This window comes from Aricia agestis, chromosome 13 (genome assembly GCF_905147365.1).
Source record: "Aricia agestis chromosome 13, ilAriAges1.1, whole genome shotgun sequence".
NCBI classification, from domain to species: Eukaryota; Metazoa; Arthropoda; class Insecta; order Lepidoptera; family Lycaenidae; genus Aricia; species Aricia agestis.
The window spans coordinates 16,257,381-16,282,493 of NC_056418.1; the positions used below are offsets into that span (position 1 = coordinate 16,257,381).

At 39.5% G+C, this 25,113-nt stretch overlaps 1 protein-coding gene and 1 pseudogene across 1 annotated transcript in view; both read left to right on the top strand.

Moving 5' to 3' along the window:
• The window catches only part of LOC121733369 (metabotropic glutamate receptor 2-like), a 196,469-nt gene that overhangs the window by 129,536 nt on the left and 41,820 nt on the right, over positions 1 to 25,113 (top strand). The window contains exons 3-5 of the mRNA XM_042123593.1: positions 21,827 to 22,499; positions 23,019 to 23,161; positions 23,949 to 24,119. Coding sequence (XP_041979527.1) covers positions 21,902 to 22,499; positions 23,019 to 23,161; positions 23,949 to 24,119 — 912 coding nt within the window. The 5' untranslated portion in view covers positions 21,827 to 21,901. The remainder of the gene's footprint in view (positions 1 to 21,826; positions 22,500 to 23,018; positions 23,162 to 23,948; positions 24,120 to 25,113) is intronic.
• On the top strand, positions 9,196 to 9,310 carry LOC121733469 (annotated as a pseudogene).

Genomic DNA, 25,113 nt, shown 5'->3' on the forward strand with positions numbered 1-25,113 from the left:
TTTAAGGTTTACCATTTATGACGTATAAAAAAACTACTTGCTAGATCTCGTTTTAACCAATTTTCGTTGGTAGTTTTTGTAGTAAGATACATCATAATATATTATTTTTAGACTTATCATGCCCCTACCTTAGAAGTTAGAGGGGGGGGCGAAACAAATTTTTCCACTTTGGAAGAGTCTCTCTCGCAAACTATTCGGGTTACAAAAACATTATAGAAGAAACTTCAATATGATTTTATAGACCTATCCATAGATACCCCACACGCATATGTTAGATGAAAAAATTTTTTTTTATTGGTTTAAGGTTTACCATTTATGACGTATAAAAAAACTACTGGCTAGATATCGTTCAAACCAATTTTCGTTGGTAGTTTTTATAGTAATGTACATCATATATTATTTTTAGACTTATCATGCATTTAGAAGTTAGAGGGGGGACACACATTTTACCACTTTGGAAGAGTCTCTCTCGCAAACTATTCAGGTTAGCAAAAAATGACATGAGAAACCTCAATATGATTTTTGAAGACCTATTCATAGATACCCCACACGTATAGGTTAGATGAAAAAAATAATTTTTGTTTCAGTTGTACCTATCCCGCCCTAAAATTTTTAATAATTTTTCCATTTTTGTATCAAAATCTTAATGCGGTTTGCAGACTACATCTACTTACCAATTTTCAATAGTATAGCTCTTATAGTTTCGGAGGAAAGTGGCTGTGACATACGGACGGACAGACGGACAGACAGACAGACAGACAGACAGACAGACAGACAGACAGACAGACATGACGAATCTATAAGGGTTTTTTGCCATTTGGCTACGGAACCCTAAAAATATTATATATTATATAACAGTACACCTATAAAGATTTGCAAATCAACAGCGCCGAAAGCGCGCTTGTATTATTATCGCCCGATGTTTTTGACGTGGGAGAGCCATGCTTCGGCATGATAGGTCGGCTCGACCGGAGAGATACCACGTGTGGGGACGTGGTATCTCTCCGGCCGGAAACCGGCGTGAAACAGCGCTTCCGCTGTGTTTCGCCAAGTAAGTGAGTTTACCGGAGGCCCAATCCCCTACCCTTTTCCTTTCCCTACCCTCCCCTATTTCCTCCCGTACCCTCCCCTATTCCCTTCCCTACCCTCCCCTATTACCCCTTAGAAGGCCGGCAACGCATCTGCAGCTCTTCTGATGCTGCGAGTGTCCATGGGCGACGGAAGTTGCTTTCCATCAGGTGACCCGTTTGCTCGTTTGCCCCCTTATTAAAAAAAAAAAATGTTCCACTACCGGATATATTTATGTGATGCTAAAAAAGTGCCAAAAAGCCCAATAGCGCACTAGCGGCTGGGCCGCAGTAGCCAGGTCGCGGCGGCCATTTAGATAGATACCGTATAAAACCGCCACAGACCACGCGCACCTGGCCGCCACGCGGCCAGCGACCACATTCTCTCAATCTCGACGCCTAGCCGCTTGTGCGTTATTGGGCAAAGAGTCGTCACCCAATAGCGCACTAGCGGCCAGGCCGCGGCGGCCGTCGAGATAAATACCTTAGTGTGAAACCACCATAGACTACGCGCGCCTGGCCGCAAGGCGGCCAGCGGCCACACCATACCGATGGCCGCCGCGACAGGCCGCTAGTGCGCTATTAGCTTTATACAGCCCAATAGCGCACTAGCGGCCCGCTAGTACGGTGGCTCGTCTGCAAAGACCCCCATCATTTGCCGGTGTACCAGCTCAGCTCTTTTGTACCATCACGGGATGTTTTAAGTGTATTTGTTTTCCGGCATGACCCTCTCCGCCCCGATTATTTATCAGGATAATAATTGAGTTTATGATGATTGATGACTGTGATCATCTCCAAATATTTGTATAATTTGATAAATGTAAATAAAAATGAGGAAAACGTTGAATGTATCAGCGGAATGTGCATTCAAAATCCTGCAAATTATAGCAGCACGATAATAATTATATGGAGCCAAAATGTAAACTTAGTTTCAATTCATTTAAATCTAATTATTGTCAGGAAAGCTCCGTTTAATACTTATTTAAATGAAGCGTTATACAATCACAATTTGGGTACTCGAGTTTTTGTATAATTATATTTTTAGTTTCTATTTAGTCCAAAATGCTTATGTTTTCTTTTATTTGACCATATCTTAAACATTTGGAAATGCTTTAAAAATATATAATTCTGTAAATATTTTTTAAATAAATAATCTTTAGACTTAGTATAGAGGTCTATTAGAAAACTGACTTTATTGAGTCTTCGACATGGGGTCTGTCGAAGAAGACTCAATAAAGTCAGTTTTCTAATATACCGTAATGCTCCGTCAGTCCGTCAGTCCGTCTGTCTAGTTGTGGGCGGGAAAACAGCTTATACTCGATCAAACTACAAGGTAGACAAAGGTTTGCATTCCCCAATCGATAATCAACACAATTACAATGGGGTAGGGCTCAAACTCGAGCTTCAAGTTAACTGATTGAAATTGATTGATGTTATTATGAAGTTAGACACTCGCGCTCGGGCGTACACCGCGATAAATAGCGAACGAATGTTCCTGAGTACTTGGCTCTACCACAGTACATTCGCCGATCAACTGGTAACAAAATTCACCTTTGCTATTAGGGCAATAAAGTACAAAAGTGGTTTTCCTGACGAGTCCCCCGCCTGCACTCACTCGGCTGTGAGCGCATTGAGATTTGATTATCGTGTGATCGGCGTCGCTTACATCTTCCAACATTTTTCAAATTCAATCGCTTTGGTAGAAATTACATTACGCGCGGTTTTACACAAAATACGCGTCTTGTAAAATATGCGATGCGAATGATGCGATGTTAACGTCAGTATTAAATTGTATTGTAAACGCAACATATCCACTAACATATCCCTACTTCCATACTTCCATCTATACTTATACTAATATTATAAATGCGAAAATCTATCCGTCTGTCTTTCTTTCTGTCTGTCTGTTACCTCTTCACGGTCAAACATCAAACATTTGGCGTGGAGATACTTTGATTTCCGGGAAAGTACATAGGATACTTTTTATTTAGGAAAAATGTGCGGTTCCCGCGCGATGAACGAATTTTGGCACAACGGCGTTGCGGGTATTATCATGGTAAGTAATATTTGGTATTATTTTGTAAGATCGTCTTTATACTCTCGTCATCTTCATTTAGACCCAGCGACGCCTGTCAAAAGCCAATAAGCGACCAGACAATAGCAAGCTGTTGATCACACACGAGCTGAACTGCTGTTCAAATTTCAACTTCAAAGAGTTCACAAGCCGCGCTAACGTCATACAATACCGAAGCCCGCATGTGGCTGACTGCTGGCGCTCACAGCTGGCCGCTTCCCCCTTTACGATGTAACGTGACAAATAACATCTTTTTGCTGGTTTCCAAGTAGTACGATCTTGACGTCAGAGTACTGCAAAATGTCGTACTTCAGTTTTAAACATCATTTGTTATTGCCGAAAACTATTAGCAAATTATTTCTCACTCTGGTTTGCAGTGTAGTTATTTTACGCTCGTTCTATAAAATATCACCAAGAAACGTACTCCATTTAGACAGAAAAATTCTAATTATTATGCTCTGCAGATTGTACTTTGTGTTTCACAAAGATACGAGAAAAATTCACGATGAACACTCACTTCTCACATGACAACAGTACTGATAGAATATAATTGTGTAGTCGGGGAGCCGGCTAGCGGTGAGCACGTATCAATATAAATTGTCGAGGTATTTCCTGACCGCGTCGGACGTCAAAGCCCCGACGTCTTAATGAAAATTGCAATAATACGAGTTACGACGTTACACCTCGCCGCGCCGCCGCGCCGTCGTCGCCTTGCGCCGGCAGGAGATATTGTACGCGGTTTTATCACGTGGTTTGGAAAATCCTAGAAAATCCTACGTGACTATCTTACTTGCTAGTTAAATTAAAACATACAGTTTTATCGTATCGCAATAAAGTCGTCATCGATTAAATAAAAAAGTGACACGTTTCATGCAATAATTAATCAGAAGAAACTGCCAACAAATTCGTGTGGAACGTCTAGCCGCGTGATAAAAGACGTAAATACAACTCGGCACGTAATTCCAGCACTTAATCTGTTCTCGATATTATAATATTATTATTCATTTGAAAGTTTCCTGAAGTAACCGCCTAAGGGCGCCGCCCGCCTCCGCCCGCCCCGCGCTCGACTCCATTAGGGCTAATTAATTTCAATTTGCCCACTTTACTGTTTATCAGTTGCCCCGTGTGCTGCGCTTGCCGGCGCGGCGCGGGCGAAGCTCCCCGTCTAAATTTAAATTGATTTTTTTCGTTACAACTTTCTAACGATATCAAATAATTACTCGGCCGTCATCGTAGTATAAGAACCGTCGGAATAACCTAAAAAAATATTTTCTTTATTTTTGCGGCAGATTCTTAATAAGAAAAGCCTCGCTAATGAAGTGGAAAATTTTATAGATCCTTAAAATTACGACAGAAATTATATCAGTTGAGTTCGTAACGACATTCCTCGCGAAGCTCGAGTATTTACTGCGAATGAAATACATTTTCACAGTATTTTCAGTAATTTGTTAGTTAGCTTCTGGCAGCAGGCGCTCCGAACGTTATTTATTTACAATCTTAAAAGACTGTTACTTCTAAAATAGTCGACTAAAACTACTAAACAACTAGGACTTTTGTTTTAATATTCATAACATTTTGATTCCTTAAAGCGGCTATCAAACGATTGTGTGTTGCTGATACTGATGACGACGTTGATAAAACCCGCAAAGCCAAATGGAGCGTGCCCGTTGTCAAAGTTATCAGCGATGCATGCAGGTGGCGCGTGACCCGCGAGCGGGGCACCGGGGCACGCGGCGGGGCACACCGGGGCGTGACTCGCGGCCGGGGCCCGGGACGGGGACCCGCCGCGACGCGGGACACGTGCTCCTACACTATAATACAATGTTGAAACATAATCTACAAAGTTATTACTTTAAATACCATTTTATAAGTTGAAATTTCGCTCGACTAAAAATATTATTACCATTTTATGTAGCTCCTCGAGACGACAAAATATACGACTCATAGTAGTATTTTATTTTAATAAATGTTACGATTTCTGTGTTATGCAGAATTAAAACGATAATTTGTATTCAAGTTTCAGACGTTTTCTAAGTAACGTTCGTTTATGTTATTCAAAGGTACGTAAATAACTTCGGAATTGTTTTCACAGAGATTGAGATGTATTTCGAGAACTAAATTAACTTGTAAGAAATAACATGAAAGTATGAAGAGAAGCTGCCGCGTGGGCGAGACAACTTCCGCCACATTAATAGCCCGGATCCGTCCACACCACGACACACGCCGAGCTCCCGTGCACCGTGTAGTGACAACAAAAAGAGGAAATTGTGTTTCTCGCAAACACTTTTCCAATCCGGTGTACAATCGCAGGATAACTAGAGATCCCCCGTAAAGTACGTCGCGCTATCCGTATTAGTTACGTTGGTATTCTACAGAAGGGGTTCCGGTAGCATGTTTTATACTATCTTTTTCATTTTCTTGTTCAAAGATAGGAGCTCGTAATTTATTGAAATACCAACAAAACATACATTATTTTTATCCATCCAAACTTGTGTACCTACTTGCAAACTGTGTAAAATGAATTTTTCTGTCCATGGTACAAACTGAAACTGTTAATATTACCTTGTACTATTATCTATTCTGTGGCATTACACAATATAACTCCAAACTTCTTACTAGCGCGTCTTACTATCTTTTTACTCTCCTGACGTCCCACTTCCCCGCGTCTGACCCGCTTCTGTCAAATCTGACGCGACACACGACTATCACGTGATATATGTCAATGTATGTGTGTGTGTGTGAGTCGTATTGTATGAGGTATTGTTGTGCGATTGAACTGACAGCCGGGAAATGTAATGATGGAGTCGACGTTCACGTTTTTTCGTGTTCCTTTTTTTCGATGTACATAAAAAAAACAACTTTGTGTAGTTAACAAGTTTAATAAATTGCTACTATTATCATATTTAATTTAATTATACTTATAACTATAACACATTTCTTGTCTGTATCGCAGTACAGTTTCGTTGCGGTAAATTGTCTTAAGTATTCATAGTTTTTTTTTTAACATGGGGATATTCAGAACTCCCGTTAGGATTCGAAAACTTGCACTGTTATTGGTCAATACGTAGTCTCTACTAAGCTTAAACCAATAACCGCACGGTATATTTTCGAATCCGAGTGAAGCGGGAATTGTGAGTACCGCCGCTGATCCAGTTAAGAAGCTGGCCGTGAATATTAAGTGTCGGATTATCTCGCGAGTCGCGGCACGTGCGCGTCGGATAACGCCGCGCTCCGAACGACACTCAAATATACAAACGATGCCTAAAATCTAGGCTTTAAACTAGTAAGCCCGGTCTGAGTGCTCACTTCATTTTATTTGGAAAGTTAGTTATAAGTACAAATAATAAATTATGTAAAGGTACTCATATGTGAACATTAGATGTCGCTATCAAAAGTATATTCGAGATAAGACTTACCGATGATTAGATACATCTAAGATGTGTTAATATATTTTACTGACAATACAACATTCTGATGATCGGGCGTTTTCGGCTCGGCCCTTATCAGTCGGGCGTGAAGAAATATGGGAGGACGAGAGTAAAAAATGTCCGCCCATAACGTTAAGGAAATAAGTCGAGAAAAAATATCGAGCAAGAGAAGTAATATTAGTGAAGTTAAACGGTATATTACCGACCCTCGTAACTCCAATGCAGGACCAGAAATAATAGCACTCTGCCGACCGACCGCCTCTCTCCTACCTTTTTATGAAATAGGACCGGAAAACGAAAGGGGCTTGCGAGCAAATTAATTATATTATTTATTTGTGTCAGAGCTGCGCATTGGTAGCGATGGCTCCACCGAGAAATACAACGGTTACAAAAAATGATGTCGACAAACGAAAGTCGCTAAAAGACCCATCCTTCGGGCATGGACGACCGTGATCGCCGGCATAACTGCGGAAATGTTACGTATTGAAAGCACAATCGTCGTCCATCGTTATTCTTTGGCTATGATGATTGCCAGACAATAAATATTTATAACTTCACACGCTCGTATTCGCTTGTACTGGTCCATTTTTTATTTTATCAAACACTTAAAACTTAAATTTTACACCATCTTAGGCCGCAGTCGGCGATATGATTCGTGGTCCATTCGAAAAGTGATGGCCCACAAATGTCAAAAAACCGGGCGAGCCAGCAAAACTCCGACAAAATATCAGCCGAAAACGATGCTCGAAACGGTGATTACTTTCCGCGTTCATCTCTGAAGCGGGATGTAAATGAATGTTGACACGCGATATCACCGCACAGGACGAGTTCCGAGCGAGCCGGTATAATTCTGTTTCAGCCAGATTTAATGAACTAAGCTCCGCATGAGCCGGGATTAACATACCAATGATACCTGTTTCGTATTTAGCGCTGGATGATTTTTGTTTTTGCAGTTATATAGTTTTCAATTGGCGCGTTTTAATTTGCGAGTGTTAGTGGTTCTTCTCCCCGGGTTAGTGCGCAAACCGGTATTAGGTACAGTTCTAAGCCGTTGACGAAGAATTAATATTATAATAATGATTAATTATACAACAAAAAATTATTAAGAAATTTAGAATTTTAATTTCAAGTTTTGTTGGTAACAAATATTTGAGGAAATATGTTATTAATTAGGTAGATACTTTAAAATTTAAAGCTCTGTTTGCTACAGCGGCTATCGTGAGATATTAATAAAATGTGATAACAGCCCCCCTAGACAAGTGGAAAGCGATCATCGTAAACGCTAACGCTAACGTTACAAAATGTATGAGATTTGACATTAGTATTCGCTAGCGAAGCGATGACTTATGTCAAATCGCATACATTTTGTGGCGTTAGCGGTAGCGTTTACGATAATCACTAGCCACTTGTCTAGGGGGGCTGGGCAAAAATCTAAACGAAAAACCTAGTACAGTACTTCAGCCTGCACTCCAAACTACTCTTTGTTATTGCTGTCCATGAAGTAGCGCAATGGACGCTAACGTCATCCATAACAGCTTTCAATTTACTGATAAAGCCGTCGTTGTTGGGAAACATTTCAATATTTTATTTGTTTTAAAATAAAATTGGTGAAACAAAATGATTCCAGACCTGCTCTGAACGTGATTTAGCATCTGTAACAGTGTCGTTAAATATCAGTTATCCGATACGTGAATATTACTGTCACATCAAAGGAATATAAAAATAATTTTATATATTTTTGTTACTGAAAAATACTTCATCAATCAGTTGACTGATCAAAATCTAAAAATTGTCCAGGTAAGTGCTTTTATACCATTTTAGCTTATTTGATACTTCCTACCTACCAGAGACGTAGGATTAAAATCCCTTCTTGTTATTCGAGCTAGGGCTTTCCACTGACGATGAAATTTTACCACTTGTCTCTCGTTCCGACGTTAGCGTAAATCATTAATAATAACTAGTGTTAATCTAAGAATTGAATAGTTAAGTTTTTAGTTTAGTATGAAATTTCTAAACATTTTGTAATTTAGCGTGGAATTAGGCGTAATGCGGCTACCAATTTGGCTTATATGCCGGTAATAACCCTCATTTTGGTTTAGGCGGCATGGAAGCGCATGTGAGATATTATCCGTTTTTGAACATATTTATGAATATGAATGGCTATTATTTCAATAATAGTCTTAAAAGAAATAATTATTTATGGTAACAATGATCCTTATTTAATAAATTAATGATATTTGGACGACAAAATATATAATATTATAACATTTTATCTTTAAACAGACAATATTAATTAAGGTTTCCGGTTATGATACTTTTGTTACAAAAAGTAAATGATTTAATTAAAAATCTAATAATTGAATACTTGATTTATGATGATTTCCAGGATGATTGTAACTACAAATCATTGTGTTTATGATATTAGATGCAAATCCTGGGTAGTCAGACGCGGGGCGGAGTGACACGTCATTGGTATTGTATATAAGGCGGGTTGTCTGATGGAGGAGGCTCACTCTCTCTCTTGCCGTAAGCCTTGTCACTCTGCCTCCTGTCAATGTGAATTGGCTCTGAGTACTTCGAACAAAGATCGTTATAAGTTAAGTATTTAAAGTATTTTATTGGTTTAAACGCTTCTAGGCCTTTTGGCTAAAATCAAAGTGTTAATATCTGTTCTTTTCAGCTTGATAATTGATATTTCAGAAAAGTTGTTTCGATTGCTTATGAAAATGAGGAAAAGCTAAGTGAATTGTACTTGTAAAGTACTAAAGTGTTTGTATTGTATTTACTATTGTAATAAATCATGTCTTATTACTGGTGTTTATGATTTATACAATACTTTTATTTTGAAGCCCTAAGCAATTTCTGACCGCGCGTCATGCTCTCCGCGGTGCTGAGCTATAAATTATAATAAATTAGCGGTTCAGTTGGCGTATGCAGGGATTCGCTTCGGTGTGTAACGAATAAAACATAGTCTTTATATTGCGTAAGTATCGTGCGTCCTAAAGAGTGGTATTAAAGGTTATGGTATTAAAGTTTATTGTTCCTATAATTTATATATGAAGGTATGTGTCACCTCCCACCGGAGCTACTAACGTAGGTATATCCGATTTGAGCGCTCTTTTATTGCTGGTTAAAGTTATATTTATTTTTTGTTCTTTTAAATAACATAAAAGAAAGTCAAGGCTTCAAGGGTAACAATGTTATTTAGGATTGCATGCGATTTAAAAAATAATGAGGTTGTAGAGTGATCATTATGCAGTTTGTGTGTTATAACGACACGTACGGAGTAACAGTGCATAGTAATTTATTTCGAGGTTGCTGACAAGTCGAATCGTTACTTGTTACTCTCATGTTCGTGTTTCACTGCTGGTGCTCATTATTATAATAATTACTTAATGATTATGACAGCGAAATGTTCTTTTTTACTTTTATAAGTAATAATAATATTATAAAAGTAAAAAACATTACTATAATAAATTTTCAGAATAACCTTCATCATTATAAATGAATTAAGGTTATTTTGACTTGTTTCGATGAATTTCGACTCAGAAATTATACTAACGAGGCTATTTTTAATTAATATTTGGTTCCCTCGAGATACTCTATTTACACGAACAAAACTTAATCAAAATCTAATTGTATTTTAGGATCATAATGTACAAACAGCCAAAATGCGAAAAGCTTTATTTACACAAATATAAGTATTAAGTACCTATTAAGTAACGCTTTTTGCTTGATAATTAATATGAAAGTTATTTAACAATATTAATTATCAATCGAAACGATTTTAAATAGTATTTAACAGAGTGTATTATAATCGTGGTGTAGACTGTAGAGTCAATACACCAAGATGTATATTTACAAACTATTCAGTATACACGTTTGTATAAACGTGAGGAACTGACACAAACACTATTGAATCTGGGAACTTAATGCTGTTTGAATATATTTGGAGCTCATCTCGGTCTGATTTACAAACTATTACATTTCGTCTTAGCACAGTATGTACTCTAGTACGTAGCAATTAATACATTCACTGTAATTGTTAACTACGTGGGAGATTTAATTGCGTTTTGATGAATAACGGTAGATTTACCCGTGTATCGGGTGGATAAAAATCGTGACTCTGAATTAGAATAAATTCGTCTTTACATCATTATTGTGAATGGAAAAAACGCAGCCACAACGGAAATAAATCTTGGAATTCCCGCATATTTTATATGAACACAAATTTCAAGCAAGATCACAAAGTTTTATATAATATATTTTGTTTGTTATATTATAACAAACAAATTACCTCCTTCTGCAGTCATATGGTAATTAGACAATTATGTAATGAAAGCTCAGCTAAGCCACAGATGTATGATGTATACATTTTCTGTAAAATAATTTATTAATTTTAATAGTACACCAGCTAAAAATTGTTATTGTTTGTAATATTTAATGCAATAAGGAATTTATTATTTTTATTAATATTATGGCGAGTAGGTGGAGGCTGTGCGCCGCGGATAAGCAAATCTCTGACTTAGCTGAACGGCAGCAGTTGGTAGCTCCAGCGATATTACCCGGTATTACTGCTGCCGTTACATGCGTCTACAGATTAGCGTTACCGCCTACTGTGCTCAGTGCTTATCTAGTTTACATTATAACCACGGTAGTTAGATTCAAATGCTACATTCAAGATACAGTAACGTAGATAATTATCCAGAATAGGGAACGTATACAATTTACATATTGAATGTGTACATTGTACATAAAATGTAAATTGAGCGGAAAATACATGCTTACGTTTAAAAACATGAGCGTATCTTCATCTTCCATGCGATTTGCAACTACCTAGTTAAATGCAGATATTTAAGAATCTGTATGAACTGTTACCAATATTCCCGGGTAATATAACAATGAAGATATTTATATGGTAAGCGTATCCCTCGTCTAGCCGACCGATATCAATAAGTGACGTAACATCTGTCGTTCCTCGTGAGTCGTGAGTCGTGACTCGTGTGACGCGGCGTTAGTATTCGGCGTCACGACTCACGCGCTAACTTAGTAACTGACGAAGCGCCCGGGAATACTAACTATAGACTCGCGCACACGTTGCCGGGCCGCAGCACGGCAGGCCGCGTTTGCGATAAGTCTTAATATTATGTAGAGTAGAGAAAATGCGGCCCGCCCAGTTTAGTCAGGGGATGTAAGACTTCAACGCTTAGAACACGGCCTCTAAACCAGAACTTGCTGTCGCAGTTCAGTCGTTGTTTACTATCGGGACTCTAATAAAAGAAGTAATTGACGAAATATTTCAGTATCAATTCATCACCAGCTATTTGACCGAGCTTTGCTCGGTATTCGATAAAACACGAATAAAATGACATTTTCTAAAAATGATTCTAGCTAGATCGATTTATCGCCCCCGAAACCCCCTATATACTAAATTTCATGAAAATCGTTGGAGCCGATTCCGAGATTCCAATTATAAATATACATACAAGAATTGCTCGTTTAAAGATATAATAAGATAAGATAATGGTCTAGTCGATGAATTTGCAAGGGAAGCAATATTCCTTTCTTATATTAACGAGAATATGGATTAAGAAAAAAAAGCAGTGTGACGATTTTTCAGCAACGTCACTATTCGTTCCCATTCGTTATCGCCGATTGACTAGTTTGACTAAGTAATAATAAAATCTCAATAACATGTTAATTTTAAAATATAATTCATATGTTTGTATATTCGATGTTCATATTAGGGTCATAATTTAAGGGCTATAAATTCGATGGTAAAATATGTTTTCAGTAATGAATTTAAATATTTGATGAGCGAACATGAAGTTTTAATTAATTCTACTTTACATGAGCACGCGAAATTAGGAAAATGTGTAAAATACTTGCGTGTCGTATCCGATAATATATAGCGCCAACTTGCACGCCGGGAATGCCTTACACTTCATAATAATGTGTGAGGTAAGACGATGTGAGACAGTATAATCTAGATCAATTATCACATTATGTGTAATAAATACACGTATAATATTTTCTTCATACACTTAAACTGAAATTTACTGAGTTAATACAAAAAGGTGTGAGAGAAATTCGGCGGCGCCTAAAGTTTTATGAAATTACAGAATCCTAAACGTGATCGGTAACCGAAAGTACAATTAGGCCTTCTCGTGGGAGAGTGGCGCTGATTGCCCTCTTCTCGACCCTCGGCACAATGGAGGTCCCCGCTGGCGGAGGACCGGCGTAGACACGAGAGCGCGTCTTAAATACTAAAACCACTCGACTTGACAAAGCAACTTGAACAATTACGTCAAATTCACACCTCGATCAGCACCACGATCTGTTTAAAGTTATGACGCTCAAATTATTTTATAAAGCGCTATATTCACCGCCGTTCCGACAGGACTTCCCCATGTTTCATAAGGAGATATAGTGTCACGGTAACTCGAATTTAATTAAACTACGTGCAGCTGTCTCACGTCGCTGGGAATAGCTCGGGGCTGTTCGGGCTAAGTGGTGTACAAAAGGACAGCGCCGGCGTCCGCAATATTGGGCGGCGGCGGAAATGTCTATTTCTTGGCCGGCGAGATGTAGCACTTAATATAACGCGGCCGGAGGGCGGTGCGCTCGCGCTAATACTAGTATTGGCAACACTCCAGTGCAATTTCAATCATAAACCGAATTTATACAAGTGGCCAGTTACGTAATGGGGTAGAAGACAAAATGGGTGTATTTAGAAATGAATGCGTGTAATGGCATTCGAACGCAAGTACAGAAAATATTCGAATACGTTTTGTTTTTACACACCGTGCAAGAAAGAAGCGCAAAAAACGGAATCTGCTGATGTTTCATCTCTGAAATAACATTTTCTTCGTGTTTAGTTACTCGAAGGAATGATAAAGTAGCCCGAGATCAATATTTTAATCTCCATAATATTAATCTTCAAACATAGTAACGAGTACAAAAATCGTAATGAATATACAATGGCGTCACCGAAACGTACAGCCCAGATAAGGTATGAATAGGAGCAACGAAGCGGAGGGCGCTGTTTACAGGTGGGGTATACAAGAGGGGGGTGCATGGTGGGGGTACAGTAATGGGATATAATCATGTCAGTAATCGGGTACCAAGTTGGTTTTGACTATTAGTTAGCATTATAGAAAGCAATTTCTCTCGAAAATCAAAACTCTTGTAATTAATATCCGTCCTTGTTATTTGTAATAACAGATAGAAATAAATATTTAATATGAGACGTTTGCTCAATAATTATCATAATATTATGTATATTGGGAGATAATGTCATCGATCTGCGTCCCATTGTCATATTTATTGTGATTTATAAATATTCTTTCCCTAGCCTTATCTAATATTTGAAGACATTCATAGAATTCCTATTATTAGTTATGATCATTAAAAGCTGAGAAATGTGAGTATGAAGTAATGAAGAAAGAGATCGCTGGTGGACAACGTACTTGTTTAGTGTAATAATACTCCTTCTAATGGAATATTAGATGTCGGGTAATGATCGTCCCCGATGTAATAATTGTTCGCCGTTAAATATGCAAGCGATTAGCATTACCGCCAGCTCCGAACCCGTGGTATAACCGCGACGTATTTCGATGTTTATTATCCGACCTTTATAAGTACATTTTGAATCAAATCTTATTTTGATTACTGGGCTGCTGCTGAAAATAATGTACTGGCTAAAATGTAACGGCTGTTTTACAACATAATTGTATAATATTAAAAATTATATTTTATCACTTATATTTTTTTATCAATAGCACTGTTTAACTGTTACAATATGACAGAGCGTTTTGCAAACGTATTTTCAAAATTTAATTTTCTTTTAAAATGTTTTTAATATTTATTTAGAACCAATATTATCTATCTTAGAAAAACATCAAAATTCGTTTCTTAATTAATTAATTTATTTATTTATTTAAGGACCAAATACAGTCTTGTATCACTAAATGCATAAATTCATGGTTAATAAAAAATTACAGCTAGATACAATAACTAGTTACATTCGGCCTCAACATGCATTAAATAATAAACAATATATTAAACTAAAACTAAATTAAATTAAATTATTAAAAATTAAAAATACAGTTAATTGCATGGAACAATACATATTTTCTAAAAACATAATTATAATAATTGTACATAGCATTAAATTAAACTTGAACATAGGACACAAAAAAATTGTAAAATTAATAAAAAAAATAAAAATATATCATTACTATTTACATTATAATTATTGATTAAAATTTAAATTAATTAAAAAATATATATATATATATATATATATATATATATATATATATAAATATAAATATTAATAAATTTGTTTTAAAATTACCTCGAAACGTGGTTAAAATTTTCTCTAACAATATTTTTAACTTTGTTGAGACTATCACAGAATAAGTCGATCAGATCAACCACACTGTTCAATAATTTGAGAGTTCTGGTAAATGGAGAATTTTTTCGAAGGTTTATACGGCATGTGTAATTTGCAAACAAGGGAACTGGGTAGCGAGGCATACGATGGGGTATCTTAAAAGATATTTTAGACAGTAAGTCTGCAGAGTCTATTGATCCATGCAGAATTTTATATATTAAGGATACATCCACTATAGCACGTCTAGATTCAAGACTCTGCATGTTGAAGACCTGCAATTTACCCTGGTATGTTTCGTTAGGGTCGAAGATGTTTCTAAAACACTTACTCCTTAGTAAGCGCTTCTGCAGCTTCTCAATCCTCTGTATGTGGATTTTGTAAATAGGGGACCATACTGAACTACAATATTCTAGTTTACTTCTGACTAAGCTGTTGAAAAGGAGAATAAGAGTTTGTGGTCTTTCAAAATCTTTTTTTTTTTATGAAATAAGGGGGCAAACGAGCAAACGGGTCACCTGATGGAAAGCAACTTCCGTCGCCCATGGACACTCGCAGCATCAGAAGAGCTGCAGGTGCGTTGCCGGCCTTTTAAGAGGTAATAGGGGAGGGTACGGAAGGAAATAGGGGAGGGTAGGGAAAGGAAAAGGGTAGGGGATTGGGCCTCCGGTAAACTCACTCACTCGGCGAAACACAGCGGAAGCGCTGTTTCACGCCGGTTTTCTGTGAGGACGTGGTATTTCTCCGGTCGAGCCGGCCCATTCGTGCCGAAGCATGGCTCTCCCACGTCAAAATCTTTACCATTTCGAAGAATGAAACCCAATGATTTGCTTGCAGAACTTATTATGTTGTCAACATGAGGTATGAAACTAAGTTCGCTATCCATGATCGCACCCAAGTCAGAGACTTCAGATATAGAATTAACATTATCCCCATGAATACTATAATTGGTCTCAAACTTATTACGTTTACGTGAGAATCTCATATGAAAACATTTTGATGCATTAAGATCCATTTTATTCTTTTCATACCACACAACTAGATTCTCCAAGTCACGCTGTAGCAGAGTTTGGTCAATCAGACCATTTACCACACGAGTGATTTTTAAGTCATTAGCAAACATATACACTTTGGAGTTTACGATGACATCACTTAAGTCGTTAATGAAAATGACAAAGAACAATGGACCCAGAATTGAACCTTGAGGTACACCTGAGGTAGCATAGAAAGCACTAGATTCACAACCGTCAAGCACTACTGTTGACTTACGAAGGTGCAGATACGATTGATACCATTTGAGAAGTGAGCCACATATACCGTACCCACGCAGTTTGTTTATTAGTATGCAGTGATCAACCCTATCGAAAGCCTTCGAAAAATCATTGTAAACAGCATCAACTTCGTAACCCTTATCAACAGCATCAATCAAGTCAGTAACGTATGATTCCGTGCTGAAACTGATTGATACTGCTTATAAAGTGATCATGCTATTCGCTTCGAGTATGAACCAATGATTCGAAGACTTTCGCCACGGTTGACAGTATGGAGATAGGCCTGTAATTAGGTACGGTATCCTTACGACCTTTTTTGTGTATAGGGACGATTCTGGCATGCTTCCAAACTGTGGGAAATTTTCCGGTATCAAGCGACGCATTGAAAATTATTAAAAGTGGTAAGGCCAAAGATTTGGCACATCTTTTTAAGAAAATGGGTGGTATGTTGTCCGGTCCTGGGCCCTTGGTGCAGTCTAACTTTTTCAACACCGCAAGTACATCAAGAAGCTTTAGCTTGAACAATGGCATATTGTATGCACTCGTGTGGAAACTCTCCACATCATGACTAGGAGAATCCAGGTTATAGACGGAGGAAAAGTACTTTGCAAATAGTTCGCATGCTTTATCGGGTGAGTTTGCAGTGACATTGTCAAAGTGCATTCGAGTTGGATAACTAGAGCTAGATTTACGTAAGCTTTTTAGATGAGTCCAGAAATATTTGGATTTTTTTCCAATTTGAGCTTCAATTTTTTTCAATATAGGCTTTATAGTCTCTAGCAATTAGGCGATCACAGTCTCTACGCAGATATTGAAACTCGGTTTGTCAAGGGGATTTTTGTACTTCTTGTATCTGGTGTGATATTTTTGCTTCTGTTTTAGCAATCTTACAAGGCCTGTGGAAAACCAAACTGGCACACCACCCCTGCGGCGGCAAGTCGAAGGGACATAAGTCCTAATAATTTCATTTAGTATTTCGTAAAATCTCGAAACCATTTCATCAACATCCTGAAATTTACTAAGTTCATTAGTCCATTGGATTTTATCAAGACTTTGGCATATGGAATTGTAGTCTGCCGAGAAGAACTTGAATCTTTTAGTCTTTTGTGTTATTCGATATTGTGGATTAGTTATTTGTAGTGAAATTTCAAGAGGTGGGTGAAAAGGATCTATCGCACGCAATGGTGATGAGCAGGAATTAACCGAAACTATATTTTGATCACAAAACACAAGGTCAAGAGTTCTGTTAAAGGTATTTACAATACTGTTATATTGATGAAGGTCATGTAAGTGTAGAAAGTCCACTAGACGACTTTTAATTGAAGACGAACCGTAGTTTGATGGTGATAGAGTAGATTCCATGGGGTGTGCTGGACACCAGGTTATACCGCTAAGATTAAAATCACCTACCATCACAACTATGTCATCACTCAACAGACTCTCTATGACCTTGCTAGCGTTGTTTAGAAACACCTCCAGTGTTGCACTGAGTTGATGCGGAGCCAGGTATACTGAGCACACAATAAGTTTATTTTTATTGATGTCAATAATAACTATTGTAAAGATCTATGTATATAAATATTTCTAATAATTATGGTATTAAAGGGCCGGACAGCAGCAAACGACCAACTCATATTGTTATACTACTATACGTAGTGATTTGTATTTCGACAAACCCAATAATGACGTGTGTTGAGTCAAATACCTGCTGTGTGTTATCATCTTTATACATTTAATACGTGGGATTACATTATATATGGCGACGCGGTCGCTTTGATCTAAATTATGCGAAAATAAACACAAAGTAATCGCCGTATGGACAGGTCACTGTCCTCCTGTGCCGCTGTCTAACAATTTTCATCCTTGTTATGTGGCAATAACGTTCCAAGATTTTGTACGGACCGTTCAACGAGTTTAGGTGGGCAGGTGCGTAATATATAATTTAAATTGAATATGAATTTAATATGATACTATTGAAAATAATACCGAGTATCGTAACATTGTTAATTATTTTATTGTACTTGATAATTTTATTAGAGGTATGTTTTTATATTTTTAGAAACTTGAATACTATGAATGAAACTAGAATACTAAAGTTCAACGCTGATGCGACAGCTCTACGAGGCTCTACGAAAATATTACGTTGTGCTACGAAAGTGCTACGATGGTGCTACACAGCTCTACGAGATGCTACGATGGTGCTACACAGCTCTACGAGATGCTACGATGGTGCTACACAGCTCTACGAGATGCTACGATGGTGCTACACAGCTCTACGAGATGCTACGATGGTGCTACACAGCTCTACGAGATGCTACGATGGTGCTACACAGCTCTACGAGATGCTACGATGGTGCTACACAGCTCTACTAGATGCTACGATGGTGCTACACAGCTCTACGAGATGCTACGATGGTGCTACACAGCTCTACGAGATGCTACGATGGTGCTACACAGCTCTACGAGATGCTACGATGGTGCTACACAGCTCTACGAGATGCTACGATGGTGCTAAACAGCTCTACGAGATGCTACGATGGTGCTACACAGCTCTACGAGATGCTACGATGGTGCTACACAGCTCTACGAGATGCTACGATGGTGCTACACAGCTCTACGAGATGCTACGATGGTGCTACACAGCTCTACGAGATGCTACGATGGTGCTACACAGCTCTACAAGATGCTACGATGGTGCTACACAGCTCTACGAGATGCTACGATGGTGCTACACAGCTCTACGAGATGCTACGATGGTGCTACACAGCTCTACGAGATGCTACGATGGTGCTACACAGCTCTACGAGATGCTACAATGGTGCTACACAGCTCTACGAGATGCTACGATGGTGCTAAACAGCTCTACGAGATGCTACGATGGTGCTACACAGCTCTACGAGATGCTACGATGGTGCTACACAGCTCTACGAGATGCTACGATGGTGCTACACAGCTCAGTGATTTGCAGACGTATTTTAATATGGCATTGACGCCATATTTTCCTCATTCCTTTTATATATTTGTATTATCCCTTAATATTTATATTATCCTTTTTTATACATATGGAGCACGTGGAGATTTATTACTATAGGACGTAGGTATAATGTAAACTGTTACTTATTTTATAATACCTTTCCATAAAGAGAGTTATCGATCTATCCACGACTTTTTCTATTCGTAGTCTTTATGACTTTGACCCTTTCAACAAACATCCCTGTCGGACAATATAATATCGTATCAGCACTGATATTTTCAAAACTTTAATCAACGACGAAAAGCAGTAACTGCGCCCTGCATGGAGTGAAAATCTGCGGCGGATCAAAAGCGACGTATCGAAGTGCAGTCTCGGTTTTGTGAACATAAATCGAGGAGATGGCCGCGCGCCAGACCCCGCGCCCGCCGCCGTCCGCCACTCACTATCATATAGTAATAATATATCGGACGATTTAAATCGTGTCCCGTGTTATCGTCACTCCGCATTTCAACGATACCCTCACGCTTACTGTATAAATGTCTATTCAATATTAATTTTTAAACAGCCTTAATCGGTCTTAAAACGCCCTCGTGCGTATGTGAATAATATGTAAATGCGCAAACAAACCATCGCATTAAAACGTTTGATGGCGAGAATAAACGAAAATGCACAAACGGAGGCCGCGATAACGTTCCAGCTGAAATAGCAGCGAGTGGCGAAAACGCTTAGCACACGCACGCTGAGCGGCACCGGCGAATTCCTAATTTGAATATCAATGCGCCGTGCGCCGCGTACGTCGCAGAGCTGCTGCCGTTTTATTCTGGGTGTAACTGTTTCGTTATTTGGCGAACACTACACCTCGCCCACTACACTGTTACCGTCCCCACCCGGAGCGCTATTGCAGTAAAATAAATTCGAATGTTTTTTATTCCACGAAATTGCGGAACACATTTTTAAAAGCAATTCTTAATCTACATAAACTTTTATTACCGAGCGAGAAAGTTTTCGGAACAAAAACATCTGACATTACTTTTTATTTAGTGGCTTCTTCCGGAGCACCTCCAGTATTATAATGTTATTGGAGTTGCATTTTATTATACAACTTTAATTTTGCATGTTATTCTTTCATAAAAATATATATATATTATTAGCTTTATTATAAAACACTCACGATATGAGAAAGATAATCAGGGCGAAGCGAGCCCTAGTATATCCCACAACCAGCTGAGCACTTTTGTGGTGCAGTTCACGGAAAAACTATCACGCCTATTGATTTGTGCTTCAAGTCAAGTTTTGGTTACTATTAAAATATAAAAAACTGCCTTAAAGATTGTTACCACGCAGAAGAACGACGCGAGCCCTCACAAAGCTCGGCTTTTAGCTAGTATAAAACTTTACGAGCACGTTAGAGGCTCGATCGGCCCGGTCCGGGCCGTCGTCGTCGAGTAACAAGTTCAATCCGGACCTCACCGAATTTTTCCGGCTGTTTATTGCAGGACAGAGACATTCGATGCCTGCCGAGTGACTCACAATAGAAGTATTGAATCATCCCGGCGATATATTATTTCCCGGGACTCGACAAAAACCTTCCCCGACATGGACGATATTGACTCTCGTAAAAAATATTCCCATCCGACTCGAGACATCAGTTGCCGGCTCCCACTCATTTGCTAATGGCCGCGTATTGTATCGAGTGTAGTTCGTCTTCGATTCCATTATCGCGTCACAATACATTTTCTTTTCGCAAACATGAGAGTGGCGCGTTACATTAATTTATTTTAGTGATCGATCAACATAATATCTTTCGGCCCATAACTGGATTAGAAGAACAATTTCTGTAATGCTGTGATGATTAGAGTTTTATTATACTTATACTGAGTACCTCGTAAGATTCCTATTTCCTACCTGTCTTTAAATTCTGTCGGAGGTCTACTCAATTAATCTAACTCAGTGACCAGCATGAATGTTAGTTTTGCCTCATCGACGTGCAACAACAGGTCCATCGTCACGTCCGGCGGCTAGTGGTGGTTCATCCCCTCGCCTCATCTCGTCTCACCTCGCTTCGCCTCACATCGCCGCCAAAACAAACGAAACCGGGCGGCGGCGGTAAACATCCATCGGCTATGATTTGCACTCACCCTATTAAATCCCTCCTCATTTATATTCTCACCGTAAAAGTGGACCGCACGCTGGGGCGGACGACCGGCCGAATGTATTTTTTATTTCCCTGGCTTCTGGATCGACGCTGCCTTTTTGTGCGTCACTCGTCAATTTTAGTTTCGTGCTCCCAAATCGGTGAGCGTTAGATGCCGTTCCCGCCGAGCCCTTTCGAATAAAATAAATTTTGCGAATTGTTTTTCAACTTCGTGGTTGATTTATTTTGCCAATTCTTATGTTGTTATACTAGATGATTCCCACAACGCCGTTGCGCTAAAACAATTTATCGCGCGGGAACCGTACTTTTTCTGGGGACTAAAAAAGATCCTATGTCCTTTTCCGGGACTCAAAGTATCTCCGAAAATCGGTACAGCGGTTCGAACGTAAACAGGTAACAGCCAGTCAGACAAACACACTTTCGCATTCATAAAATTTAAATGGAACGTTGTTCTTGTTTCAGATGACATGAACATGTTTCCCCGGGAAGTATGGCCGAAGCGTTCGCGGGTGCTGGCATGAGAGAGACGACACTATCATGCGCCCCGGCCGCACCTGGTTGGCGACGACGACGCTGCTCCTCACGCTCACCCACACCGAAATGAGACGCGGCCAGCAACAGCAGCAATACTCGCAGCACGACCGGCTACACTCGCAGCACGATCAGCCCCACCCCGAGCAGCACGATCATCAGTACTCCCAACACGCTAACATCAAGCACCACCACAGGCACAGACACCGACCGACGGAGGCGCCGCTCGACTTCGACGGGACCTTCGAGTCCGTCTTCGACCTGGCCGGCTACGGCGACGGCTACAACGGCTACGACGTCGACAAGAGCTGGCGCATGGCCAACGACCAGCAGAAGCACCCGCACTGGCCGATCAAGCGCGAGGCGGTGATCGAGGGCGACCTGGTGCTGGGCGGGCTGATGATGGTGCACGAGCGGTCGGAGGAGCGCACGTGCGGGCCGGTGATGCCGCAGGGCGGCGTGCAGGCGCTAGAGACCATGCTGTTCACGCTGGACATCGTCAACCGCCGCGGCCTCGTCCCTGGCGTGCGGCTCGGCGCCCACGTCCTCGACGACTGCGACCGCGATACCTACGGCTTGGAGATGGCCGTCGACTTCATTAAAGGTAGTGTAGTTGGTACATTGTAATCTAGAGGTAATCCTGTGATCCCTTATGTAATAGAGCTTGTGTGTGAAAGCGTTACTTTCATCAAAAACTTGAATTATACCAGAATTTCTGAAAAAGTAAGCCTAAAAATAATGAAATCTTGTGATACCGTCCCGGGATTTCATCCTCGACGGCCAAATTTACCCGTAGAAGAGGTTCCGACAACGTACTCCTCCCATAACTCAAGTAATCTGGACAGGTAAAGTGTCGCAAGTTAGTTCGCTAAATAAGATCACAATCGCCGTAACTCAATAAACTCACTAAAACATTATCGCTTAGATGTTTCTCAGTAAACGTGTACAGAGAATTGAGAAAACTTTAGCTATTCCGGGAATTCGGTATCGACAAATACTGAACGAATTCCTTTGCTTTGTTTATAATTCAGAATATTTCATCTTAACTGGGGAACTTGGAGTCCCATTTAAATGGTAAAGATGTTCGTCCCAGCCCCTACCGATCGACCTGATCGACTTCCAGGTTCCATCAGCAACATCGACGACGCGGAGTACGCGTGCAACGCGACGGCCATGCGGAAGGTGATCTCGGGCGTGGTGGGCGCCGCCTCCAGCGTCACCTCCGTGCAGGTCGCCAACCTGCTGCGCCTGTTCAAGATACCTCAGGTCTGTACATCTAGTTCTGGCGTGTAAGACATAGATAACATTTGAATTACACGAGAGACAAAGGCGGCCTCCGGCGGCGGCAACAATGTGCGCAACCGACTGCGAGCGATGCGTTATCTTCACCTCACATATTTATTATGCCTGCGACTCCTCGATGAATAGAAGTCCTCGTCCTCATTAATATGACGCCTATTGTAACACGACTAGAACCTTAATATTTTTACGTTTTCATTGTCTTTGTTATTTTGTGCGGGCTGAACGCACAATTAAAAAACTTGCCCCTAGAGACGAAAATGACCAGAAACAATCGACGGAGCGGCGCGAAGTATCAACAGTTCGCCCCCGGGGCTCGCCCCGGCTCCGCTCTCATCAACCGGCGTAACCCTCGCCCGAATCTCGTTAGATTAATATGTTTTCTTAAAAAATTGTTTCGAACCCTCTGGTCGATTAGAAAAAGGATTTTCTCGGTAATTAATGATGAACTTCGCGCCGAAGTTACGAGCGATTATGAGCGATTATAGAAGTTGCGAGCGATAAAAATTAGCTGCGGGCCTAACGAGCCGGGCCGGTTTCACTCCATCACTCGAGTCGCTAAATTTTGGAGATTAACGTCCATTCTCGGTATTTTTCTAATTTATGGCCGGCGTAAATATCACAAGATTTTTCAAACTCGTGAATTATGTAACCGACCATAATTTAGTCCCAAAACTTTGGGGCATTTTCTACTTCTTGTTATCCATACAATTCCGCAGTCGCGCTGCGCCTTACTCGTGTCGTTATCCGGCAGGTGTCGTTCTTCTCGACGTCGCCGGAGCTGTCGAACAAGGCGCGGTTCGAGTACTTCACGCGCACCATCCCCTCCGACCTGCACCAGGTGCGCGCCATGGTCGAGATCGTCAAGCAGTTCGGCTGGAGCTACGTCTCCATCATCTACGAGGAGTCCAGCTACGGCATCAAGGTCAGTCCGAGGAGGAGGCTTAAAGTCCCTAAATATGTTATCTCGGGAAAGCGAGAAGCGTTTGACGACTGCGGCTGTCCCGAGATACGTGGTCTGAAGTCTTTCCGAAATGATACGACAAGTTTTAAAGCCTTCGACCGTGTCGAAGTTATAATTAAAGTTTCTTAGGTATGTAATGAGTTTTTCTTCGACATAGAAGTATAATAATTATAACATAAATTAATGATTGTTTTCATCGCACAAAATGAGTAATATATTGCGGAATAACAAAATAATGCGATTATACCGCGACCGCTCCGTGCGATCGGCTTTGCGCGAGATAATCACATTTGGATGATTTCATTGGAAATAAGTTGAACGGATACGTTTATTTCGTATTTGTGGATTTTCTAATCAAAATTAGTTGAAATATAATTTACATTCTGAAAAGCGAATCTGTTATTTGTAAATAAATGGTATTGAATGTTGAAATCGCGTACTAAATAAAATGCGAAGATTAAAAATCATTTTAACAAATACTACTCGTAATAATTACCTTTGTAATTGTTGAGACAGTCATGTAAAAGTACTGCAAAACATAATATTATACTGATTAACATGCAAGATAAATCTTTATATCTTTATCCAAGCCGTGTACAAAAACGTCCTTTATGTAATAATAATAATCAATTGATAAATGAATTTAAAGAAATAAGAATGCTGACCGTTGCATCTCAATACATTTTGGAAAATCTTTTATATGTTAAAAATAATATAGTTATTAGAAAAAGCGATAATCATAGTGTAATAAATACTAGAAATAAGAACAAACTAGCTATAAGTTCCAATGTTGAGACTAGCCAAAGTAAGCAAAAACGCATATGCTATAGAATCCCAGAAAATGTTCAAAATCTAACTTTAAATAAATTTAAAACAGCAGTCTAAGAACGTTTGTGTGCTAAAGCGTATTATAAAGTCAATGATTTCATTGAAGGCAGCACACCATGGGAATAGA